This window comes from Cygnus olor, chromosome 1, assembly GCF_009769625.2.
Source record: "Cygnus olor isolate bCygOlo1 chromosome 1, bCygOlo1.pri.v2, whole genome shotgun sequence".
Classification (NCBI taxonomy): Eukaryota; Metazoa; Chordata; class Aves; order Anseriformes; family Anatidae; genus Cygnus; species Cygnus olor.
The window spans coordinates 75,730,604-75,742,243 of NC_049169.1; the positions used below are offsets into that span (position 1 = coordinate 75,730,604).

The 11,640-nt window shown below is 42.3% G+C and overlaps 1 protein-coding gene across 1 annotated transcript; it reads right to left on the reverse strand.

Moving 5' to 3' along the window:
* Nucleotides 1–3,110: 3,110 nt before the first annotated feature.
* On the reverse strand, nt 3,111–10,103 carry MED21 (mediator complex subunit 21). The gene is made up of 4 exons (XM_040545160.1): nt 9,977–10,103; nt 9,644–9,758; nt 6,311–6,411; nt 3,111–3,911 (listed from the first exon to the last, which is right to left on the reverse strand). Exons 1-4 carry the CDS (start codon nt 10,016–10,018, stop codon nt 3,735–3,737), a joined length of 435 nt encoding a protein of 144 aa, XP_040401094.1. The 5' UTR covers nt 10,019–10,103; the 3' UTR covers nt 3,111–3,734.
* Nucleotides 10,104–11,640: the final 1,537 nt, after the last annotated feature.

Consider the following 11,640-nt stretch of genomic DNA (forward strand, 5'->3'; position numbering starts at 1 on the left):
CAGTGGTCTTCTGCTAAACTTGCTGTAGTCCATCAACACTTTTCTCATGTCAGGGGCCCAGCAGTGTACTGCATTCCAGATGCAGTCCCAGAAGTGCTGAGCAGAGGCAAGCGATCACTTTCCTTGATGTACTGGCTGTGCTTCCAGCTAACAGCCCAAGATGCCACTGGCCCTTGCCACTGGCCAAGGCCAGCCGCTGGCTCACGCTCAGCTTGCTGTCTGCCAGGACCCCTAGGTCCTTTCAAGCAAAACTGCCTCTGGCCTCTTTTGTTGCGGACTCCCAAAATCTCTTGGTATCAACTTTGCCGGGGTGGTCAGGGCAGCCTCCCCTTCCCCATGCCACACACGCAGAAGCTCCCAGAGCTCCAAACATCAACTGTAATAATGTCAGGATTAACTTCATGAAGACATGAAATTAAAATACTGTTAATGCACTTTTTACAGTCCCTTTAAAAAGAAGTGTGTGAACTCCTCCTTATTCTTGTATATAAAAATGAGAACAGCTGCCGCGAGGTGCTCCTCTCCTCCAGGCATGGTTGTTTATGGTAAAGAACACTAGGCTTTGATCATCTGCTTATATTTACCACATTGATTCCAACCTCTTTGCCAATGGGCTATATAGATTCTCAGCATGAAACACTCCTGCTCATTTGAAGTGGTCGAGATTGTTTTCCAATGGAATTTTCCATTATGCTCTGCGCTATCTTTCTTCAAAGCACAATTTGTTCACTGGGCAGCACTCCTTGTCCAACATAATATGCAGAACTCTTTTATACCTGCTCAATATTTTTGCTTTCTTCCTGTGGTGCTTCACCTCCTCCATTTATTCTCATCTCCACCCAAGTTCTCTTTTACAGCTCTCTGGTGGGTAACCTGATATGTTTGTTAGCAGCTGTTCTGCAGCCTTTTCCCCATCCTCCCCCCAACACTAAAACAGGGGGCAGACATTACTTCTCAGGGAGGACACAATGCCTTTTGCTATGGGTCATTGGCTTCCCCCCTTTTCGTTTTCCCCCCTGAAAGTTAGGGTGCTAGAAGGTACAGACATAGTAATCCTGCATACCCCACAATTCTTGCATGAGTGTAGCACATCAAGCCATTTCAAAACAGCCCCCTGATTAGATCATACACTTCTTTAAAAAAAATAAAAAATATTTAAGCCCCAAGAGCAGGGACCAAACAAATCAACCCATCTAGGACAGAGGGGAAAGGAATCCACATCTCCAAGCCCCAGACCTAATGCATTCTCCACTAGACAGCTGTAGCAAATAGATGTTATTCCCCTTCTGCCACAACACATCAAAAGCCATGCAGCCTTACAGAACGAGCTGCAGCCTGGGAAACAGCAGGTAAAGACTTACAATAGCTAGTCCAGCAACACAGCATATGAGGACTAGCAGGGTCACATCTTACATTGCTACTCACTCACCCAATCATTACATTATTTCTCAAAGGAAAGAGGAATGATGTTGGCTCTCCTGCTTTTTAACCTGGATCAGACTGCATCCCTATTAATTAAATCGGCAGCATTTGCTAAACTACACACAGGCAGAGTCTGAGAAACCACATATACATACTGGGAGCTTATATCTCTTAAAATTTTCTTTCAAGTGTGATTAACCTAGACACCAACACACACTTTAACATAAAGTGGTCTACTATATTCAAATAAAGGAAAATTTTTACAGCTAAGCAATATTAAGTTACACTAATACAGCAGTTTTCAAGTACAAAAATAAAAATATATGGAACAAAAACTGTACTGTTAGTGAAGACGTACACCATCTCTGAAAAAGGAAGTTTCAAAGTGAACAAATTTGAGGTGACGCCCATATTAAACTATACTAGGGAATCTACTATAAAGAACTAATCCCTTTTCCAGGAATGTACAAATATGAAATTAAGATGTCTCAATACCTATAAAAATAAGTAAGCAAACCCCAAGCACTTCACTTAAAGTTTTCCAAGTCTATTAGCTTTTTAAAAAAATCATCATCTTCAGATGCACTGGATGCAGTTTTTCCAGAAAAAAGTAGGCCCAATGAGCTTACTTCAAATGAAAATTTTGTCCCTCAGCCTCCATTGGCCACAGGCATATTTACAAGGCTTAGTAAGTTGCCACAGCTCAGTTATTTTACATAAATATACCATTATAGAACTGGAGTTGTGCTGTAGCCTTTTTACCTCCCCAGTTGTTTCTTCTGAGGAATCTGTATGGTGTAAGCCTGACAATAGCAGACTAAATTTATGACTACAGAAATGCAAGTTTGACTAAATATTAAATTAAATACAAGCCTGATTAAATATGTCAATTTTAATATTTTACAGGTTGGAACTGCTTTGTAGTTTTTAATCTGCAAAACATGCTGCTACAACACCTACCATTCTGTGCCATATTACACTCTTCATTCCATTGGTGCAGCCTACTAAGCAGAAGGATCTAATTCCCTACAGATCAGATTGCTAAAGACGTACTTGTATTGCTCTTACCTGTCCATCCACATTAGCAGTACACATTACCTAAGTTGATGCATGTCCAATACATAGAAGTAGGTAGTCTTGAACAGGAAATGAGTAGACACAGAAATAAACACAATAATACAAGATGGGTAACTCAGAGACACAGAAAGTGACCAACAGTTCGACTCCAAGTTCATGTGCTGAAGCCCAAATCATCTGGCGGGTTTGTTTTTGTTGGTTTTATTTTGCATTTTATTTTTTCCAAACAGAAGAAAAGATGTTGGCATTTCTAGAGTCCTAGGATGAGGGGCACAAGTTTTTTGAGCGTGTGAAGATAAAAAGAAAAACCTCTCTACAGCATGGTGGGGATTACAGGCCTTTTGCTACTTATGATTTTAGCATTCACATGGCAGCAACTGCTTATGCTGAAAAGCAATATTACATAAGTTACTTTCAGTTCTCATTGCCAGTTTCTCAGAGCCATCCAATGCTTCCTCATTGCTGTCTGCTTTAGAGGCATTCACCAGTTGCCATGAGAATGCAGAGCAGCAGCAGAAGCAGAGCAACGAGCAAGTAACAGCACATCAGTGGCTGCAATGGAGTCAAAGACCCGTTCGTAAATTACAAATGATAAAAAATGCCATACCAGGTATCTGCAGATTTATTTATTTTTAAATGAGATGCCAATGGCATGAACACTTACTCTGCAAACTTTAGAGTTTACCTACCCCTTTACTTGCTCTGTAAAAGATAAGCTAAGTAGTAATACAAGTGTTTAATTACCATTTTTGTTAATTAAAACAAATGGCCACCACTGTATTCGTGCCATTGTCTAGCATTATCTGTATGAACTCTGGCAAATTAAACAGCATATTTGAGCTTTACAGAAAATACAACAAGAACATATAAGTTTGCAGACAGATGAGTAAATTACACAAATACTAATACAGTAACTGTTTCTTTTAGACATTAAGGCCCATATAAAAAGTAACAGATTGAAGTCAGACATATTTATGAACAGAAAAAAAATAAGATATTAATATTTTAAGTCAAAGAAATATACACTAAGATGTGAAATTTGAGAACAGAACCACCATGTGTTTCTCATGTCACATGCCACTTAACCTCTGAGGAAAGACATCGTTACCGATGATCAGAGCACTTGGAAGTCCCACAGGAGCAGGGCTGGGTGCGGCAGTTCCCTGTAGATACAGAGCTGTGTTTTCATCTGGCTTTCACAGTTGCATTTTGCAGGGGTGCACTGCCCCCTGGTGCTACGAGTCCGGAAGGGGCTGGCTATGCGTGCCACTTCTTGTCTTCAGCTGTGACTGGGCAATATCTGCCAGGGCACTCTGTATCTTTTCCAGCAGCATATCTCCACGATAAACCACCTCTTCCAGACGGGCAGCTGCTTCGTGATTTTCTTCTTCTAATCGATACAGACTAGCGGCCTTTAAAATGGAAGGGAGACTAGTAAGGATCTTCAAATACACAAAACTTTCTTACTAAGGGGAGGCGGTATGTAACAGTTAACGCCCCCTAGAAAACAAAGATTCTCCCTTTATCCTCAAATTCTATACTAGTAAATCCAGAGTAACCCATCAGAAATTGCAGCCTGAAACACAGTGCATATCCACATGGAGTAAATGAAAAACACCAAATAGAGATGTTAGCTGCTTTCATATTGCAACTCTTAGCTCTCCTGATAAGAAGTGAATATTTATCCCCTTCCCCACACAGGTACTGAAAACTATCCTTACATCTTATTAGACCTTATTTAGACCTTCCTATTAAATAGTATATTTCACATGAAACTAACAAAATCACATATTTTATTTCTGAACAAAAATGTCTCAGACAAAGTTAGTGAAATAAAACACCTGAGCTTCAGCATTCAGGTAAAATATTTACCAAATTTAAAGCTACTCAAACTTGTTCCAACTCAATTACAGAACAGATGGAACAAAATTGGCTTCAGACACTTTTTTTTTACTACTACCCAAACCCTTAAAACCTGGTTAATGGGTCTTCTTAAACTGGCAAGTTCTATGAACATATTCATCTGTTCTGCAAGACTCATGTACAGTGAAGGTTAATATATCACCTAAGACTTGACAGACCTTGGAAGAAGGGTCAGAGAAAGAACAGAAAAACGTACAAGCTCAAAATATAGAATCCAGCTCAGTTAGTTCAGTCTCAGTTGTTAGAAGGTTGACTGCAGGTAAACTGCCATTTTTGAGCAAAATATGCATCAGCCTTGACACAAAAGACCTCAAGAGGGACCAGTAAATTGTATTGGGTATTAAGGTGGCAGCCCCTTTTATCACTTAAGTTAAGCCTACCTATCAGGTGTCTATCTACCTTTCTCAACTAAACCTCCACTGCATACCTTAGAGTATTCCAATCACCATCAAAATAGTCTTTCAAAATGTCAGAATATTTATCTTTAATAGTGCCCTAATACAAACAACAGAAAATAAAAGTCAAAACTAGAATCAGTAAAAGATGGAATCCAGGCTAACTTCTCAAAACCAAGCAAAAAAAGATCAGAAGTTCTTTTGAAACCAATTTCTGCATTAACTAAGCAAGAAACTGTTAGAATATCAATTCTGAGGAAAGCATGCCCCTACTGGATAACTAATTCCTTTCTGGAGCACCCTGGTTTGCTTGCATTAGCTGTCACTACAATCAGACTCAACTCAGTCATGAAAGAAGTCTAATTTAGCTGCAGCAGAAAGAAGTCTTCAACTATTAGATACAGTTACATGAAATGAGGCTGGTGTTTACATTCCCAATTAGTATGTTCAACTGTTATTAGCAAGGTTTCCAAACTGCTTTTGGATAGTCACAGATTATCAATCCCGGTGTAAAACCTTCAGGAGATCTTAAAGCAACTAGATTTCTCAAAGAAACAGAATTTTCTGTATCCTTGCTGCATTCTAAAAAGAAAATACTTGATGTAAATTTAGAAACTAGAGTCCAAAAAATGACATTTAATATGCAAGGTCTGTACATAGAACATCAAAAAAAAAACAGCAGCATTCTTTGAATTGTGGGTCTGAGACATTTTTTGGAAGTGAGAAACAGCTGAATGTTGCAAAAGGGCTCAGAATCTGTTTGCAGCAGTTCCATTCCTGTAAGTCAGGGAATGGAGGTTATGATACTGGCTACACCTGCTAATAGCTGCCTTAGTTAGTAGCTGCTTTCTGTTCCCAAGCTCTTCCTAGAGCTTCTGTGGTCTAAAGAAAGGAAGAACAAGAAATAAAAGCATCAAGATTGCCTGGCTGGTCCAAAAGAGTACATCCTATTACTGAAAAGTGAAGGAACTGCTTTGTGACAGAGAGAGAGAACTTAAAACATACCTTGCCAATCCTTTAACAACCAGTAACATTGTGGGAGAACGAAAGGCTACCAAAATGCAGCTACAAAATGGAACAGCCCTAATGAGCAAATAGACTATGAAAGATCCAAGGAAAAAAAGCAGCCAACAATGCCAATGCACATCAGTACTGTCACATCTGTTGCATTAATATTAGAATATCTAAAGAACACAGGTAGCTGTACTATGCTTTAGGACTGTGATGTTATGATAAGTTTATTTTGGAAAAATTTCTAGCCAAAAAGTTTAAAATATTCTGTGTATAGCCGTATTAAGAACCAAATGTAAAGAGCAGTTTTTCCAGTGAGCCCATAAAATACTGACAGGCTACCTTCATGAAAAATTCAGGCCTACACTAGAGTCACTTTTTATGATTGCATGTCTGAAAGTAAAAAAAGTGTTTAAAAAAGAAGGAAAGAAGGAAGGTTGCCATCAGTAACAGTTGATATTTTTAATTACAAGTACTCTTACCTGCAAAGCTGCTGTTGATTCTTCACTAGGCAGGGAATCTATTAGAACATCAATATCTTTTGCAGTTCGTGCAATCAATGCTGCAAACAGCTGGGCATATTCTTTAAAAGAATGAAAAAAAGTCAGCCTGCTCAACACATTACTGAAATAAGCATAACTCTGCTTTTACAACAGAAAATTCTAAAGAGTTGAAGTATACAGATGTTAAAATTTCCCCTAGAGGAAGGATATAACAGTATCGTAAGTGATAAGAACACAAACATATTAGTGACTGCATCAGTTGACAAGGGAAAACCGACTGATGTCATCTACCTGGACTTCTGTTAGGCCTTTGACGCAGTCCCACATGACATCCTGATCTCCAGATTGCAGAGAGATGGATGTGAACGGAGGACCATTCAGTGGGCAAGGAATTCGCTTGAAGGGTGCACCCAGAGAGAGGTGGTCAATGGCTCTATGTCCATGTGGAGGCTGGTGATGAGTGGTATCCCTCAGGGGTCTGTCTCGGGACCAGTACTGTTGAATATCTTTATCAATGACACAGACAGTGGGATCGGGTGCACCCTCAGCAAGTTTGCAGGCAACACCAAGCTGAGTGGTGCAGTCGATACAAAAGAAAGGGAAGCCATCCAAAGGGACCTGGACAGGCTGGAGAAGTGGGCCCACGTGAACCTCAGGAGGTTCAGCAAGGCCAAGTGCAAGGTGCTGCACCTGGGTCGGGGCAATCCCAGACATGAGGACAGACTGGGAGAACAACTCATTGAGAGCAGCCCTGTGGAGAGGACTTGGGGGTTCTGGTGGACCAAAAGTTCGGCATGAGCCAGCAGTGCGTGCTTGCACAGCCCAGAAGGCCAACTGCACCCTGGGCTGCAGCAACACAGGCATGGTCAGCAGCAGGTTGAAGGAGGGGATTGTCCCCCTCTGCTCTGCCTTGTGAGGCCCCACTTGGAGTGCTGCAGCCAGCTCTGGGGCCCCCAGCACCAGAAGCATGTAGACCTCTTAGAGCGGGTCCAGAGGAGGGCCACAAGGATGCACAGAGGGCTGGAGCACCTCATCACAGGACAGGCTGAGAGAGATGGAGCTGTTCAGCCTGAAAAGAAGGCTCCAAGGTGACCTCGTTGCAGCTTTTCAGTACTTAAAGGGGGCTTATAAGAAAGGTGAACAACTTTTAGTTTCAAACCATTCCCCCTTGTCTTGTCATTATCTGACTTAGCAAAAGGAGGGGAAGACTTAGATTAGAGGTTAGGAGGAAATTCTTCATTCAGAGGGTGGTGAGGCACTGGCACAGGTTGCCCAGAGAAACTGTGGAGGCCCCATCCTTGGAGGTGATCAGGGCCAGGCTGGATGAGGCCCTGAGCAACGTGCTCTGGTGGGTGGCATCCCTGCCCATCGCAGGGGTGGTGGAACTGGATGATCGTTAAGGTCCCTTCCAACCCAAGTCATTCTACAAAGATGATGGTAGTTTGACTACAATCCCAGATAGAACAAGGTGGCTGGTTATACAAAGGGCTGGGCTTTATATAAATGAGAAAATAGCTAGAACTCCATGGTGGTTACCCAGTTAAGAAATTACTAAGAACAGTACTAAGTACTCTAGTCACTACATTAAGCACTGAAAGTATCTAAGAACTCATTTAACCTTTCAACCCTTGCCTTGAAGTCTGTCACTAGACTTAAAGAGAACACTAGAAACTGTAAAGGTAATGATTCAAATACACAGACTATTTAAATTATGTTAAGAATCATGAAAGAATGCAAGGTTTGTTAGTTTTAAAAAAAGTTAACTATTCAGCCACAGGAAAAGTTAAATTGCCACTGAGAAACAGAAGAACATAAGTTTATAATGGATCTTAATTTAGCTACCAGATCTTTGAAAGACCTACATGGATTTTTAATAAGAGGTTCTAGAAGTCAGAAGCAAAGCTTTCCCATATGGAGTTGTATCCATTCAATTTGAATCAATTTGTTACTGCAGCTAGAATACTGAAACAGCCTTCAATTTATAATTTAAGATCTTACACATTTTTTCCTGTTGATGGCTTCCACAAATCTTTCATGAACTGAGAAAATACTCTCCAATAGAGAAAAAACTAGAAAAGATTGACATTCTCAAAGGTACGCTTGACTTGAATAAAACCAACAACCCAGGCAACCAAAAGCACCCTAACAAACCCACTTAAAGCTTGTCCTCTGTGTTATCACATCTATACTCTTACCTGTACATCAGTGCTCTCCACACTGAGCTTTAAGGCCTGTTTGTTAAGAATTTAAATATCCAAAGACGTGTAACTGGTAGTTTTGTTTCGTCAGCATCATTAACTCAGTTATATGATTTTACCAAACTCACTACATTCAGACAAATAAATAAGAAAGATAAAGCAGAGGACTGAACCTTTTATGACCTTAACAAAGCCTCTAACTCTTAAGTCATCACATAGATGTCAGTACCTGGGAGAGCCTCAAGTACCACAAGGAAGCAAACAAATCTTTTACTTGCTTTTTTTCCAATTAATTCCTGTCAGAGAGCAAGCCACTTAAGACCATTGAAGGACTAGTCAACAACTGTCCTAGAAAGAGCATCACTGTTCCCCTGGTATCCTACTAATCAAACTTTATCTAATGCATGAAACCTGCAAAATTTTTTCAGGGAAAAACAATAGGAGGGTGTTGATTTAGGATGAGGATAACATAATTATTTAAATACTAACTTGAAATTCTAAGATTACATAGAACTTTTAGTTTTCTTTTCAATTCTAGTATCTTACATTAGTTTTATTTCTCTCAGGGAAAAAAAAATACACAAACAACCTACCAACAGCAACCTAAAAAAACCCACAATTGTCAGCTGGGAGAGTCAACATGACATTATTCCTTAATTTCATAAGCAAACGACACATACAGAAACATAAATAACTACTAGTCTATGAAATGGAGAATTTTAAACTCATGCTCAACTTCATGAAACTAACCCCTATTCCTGTAAAAAAAAACAACAACAAAAAAAAACCATTTTGGAAGTAAAGGGCTGCTCACTAACAACCTCCCCCAGCAGTCCTATTACAATAACTTATATAGAAAAGGCTACTGCATATGTGCAAATAAACCACCACAAGAAACACATTTTAATGCTTAGTTAAAACTTAAAATGATCTTTCTTCTACCACGATCTTATACAGCAAGTGCAGTTGATGTTGTTTTGTGACTTAAATTAAGTCACCCCTCGAGTTACTGGTGGAACTGTTTGCTGAGCACGAAATGGTGCAAAGCGAGAGCCACAGACCACACCGCATCGGGACACGCTCGCGGTGCGCTAGCAGAGGCAGGAGGACTTGCCTTCCGTTGGATTAGCCGGCTGGTCCTTGTTGATTGCCGTCTGGATGTTGCTGAAGGAGGCCGGCGGGCCGCACTGCTGCAGCACTCCGATGGCATTGCAGAACTGGTCTGCGAGCTGCGGGCAGTAACGAGACCGTTAGTTTACCTCAGCACCGCAGCCATTTCCATCCCATTTCGCCCCCCGGCCCCCGCGGCTCGGACGGGAGCAGTGCCCGCGGCCAGCAGCGGCGATGCCCCCAGGGCTGCCAGCGCAGCGAGCCCAACGCCGGGCTCCTCTCCCCTGCAGAAAGAAAAAATCAGAAGGGACAGGAGGGGAAAGCAGCACCGCCTCACCGAGTTCACGGCGTCCTGCAGCTGCGTTAGCCTGTCGGCCATGGCGATGCTGTCCTTCCCCACCCGGATACCAGGCCGCGCCGGGCCAGGCCCGCCCCCTGCAGGCCGGGAGGAGCCGCGGCCCCGGGTAACTCGGGACTTGGTTAAAAAGCTGAGCCACGACACTGACTACCAAAGCCGAGCCACAAAGCTGTTGGCACAGTGTAAACGCAAAGCTACCGCTCGTTTTTAAGGTATTAGTAAAGCTGGTAGGTTTGTTCTGGGGCTTCTGCAAGCTGGCTGGGTGCGGTGCCGAGCCTAGAGTAAGTGGGGTTTATGGAGCCTCTCACAGGCACCGGGAGCCACGGTGTGTCCTCTGAATGCTGAGCTGAGAACAGTGACAGAAGTCTCATTTCCAGAGGTCAGCTAGGACAGCTGCTCCAAGCAAAAAGCTAATTTTGATGGTCTTCTAGTATCACACAGACTTTGAACTGTGGGAACCCTGTTTGGCTGAACGGGGTCAGCAAACTAGATATGTAACCAGCAGGACCAGGGAGGTGATCATTCCCTTATACTCTGCTCTGGTAAGGCTGCATCTCCAGTGCCGTATTCAGCTTTGGGCCCCTCAGTACAAGAAGAACATTGAAGCCCCATTGAAGCCCTGAAGCATGTCCAGAGAAGGGCTATGAAGCTGGTGAAGGGCCTGGAACACAAGTCCTGTGAGGAGTGGCTGAGGGAACTGGGGTTGTTGGGGTTGTCTGGAGAAGAGGAGGCTCCAGTGAGACCTTATTGCTCTCTACAGCTACCTGAAAGGAAGGTGTGGGGAGCTGGGGGTCAGCCTCTTCTCACAGGTAACTAGTGATAGGACTAGAGGGAATGGCCTCAAGTTGCACCAGGGAAGGTTCAGGTTGGAAATTAGGAGACATTTCTTCTCAGAAAGAGTAGTCAGGCATTGGAACGGGTTGCCCAGGGAGGTGGTGGAGTCACCATCCCTGGGAGTGTTTAAGGAAAGGTTGGACCTCGTGCTTAGGGACATGGTTTAGTGGGTGACATTGGTAGTAGGGTGATGGTTGGACCGGATGATCTTGGAGATCTTTTCCAACCTTAATGATTCTATGATTCAATGATATCCTGACAGAGAATGGCTTCTTTCCCAATCACAGCAGGCAAAGATGTAGAGAAGAAAGAACAGCCACTTGTCTGAAATGATTGCAGTCTTAAACACAGACCAGTGCTCATCGCTGCATTCTCATGCCAGGCTTGCAGCTTCCTTTTGTATCTGAACTGGAAACTGGATCAAAGCAAGCTGGGCAAAACACACTCAACAAAACAGGGAGGAGCGTACAAAGCTTTTTAAAGCCTAGGTTAGAACATAAGTTCATAAACAAGGCAGAAACAGCAACAGGATCATCTTAAAACTCATGGGAAGTGGAAAAAGAAGAGACTTTTAATTTGCCTTCTGTCATCTCATCACAAGCCCATGAATCACCTGCATGGCCAGAGGCGCCTTGAGCACACCAGCAACCTCAGCGGCTGCACTGTGTTTTATCAGACCACGTGAAAACAAAACAGCAGTGCATTAAATAAATAACAACAACAATAATAATAATAATAATTTGAACCCCTCTGCACATAACACCTCAGCGTGGATATCTTCCCAAGCTCACCAGCACCACTACCAATCC

Excerpts from the sequence above, each read along its gene's own strand:
- MED21 (XM_040545160.1), bottom strand. The coding sequence starts at position 10,018 with ATGGCCGACAGGCTAACGCAGCTGCAGGACGCCGTGAACTCG. Across the intron at positions 6,412-9,643 it reads GCCGGCTAATCCAACGGAAG|AATATGCCCAGCTGTTTGCA; the intron begins GCAAGTCCTCCT and ends ATTCTTTTAAAG. Across the intron at positions 3,912-6,310 it reads AATCAACAGCAGCTTTGCAG|GCCGCTAGTCTGTATCGATT; the intron begins GTAAGAGTACTT and ends TCCATTTTAAAG.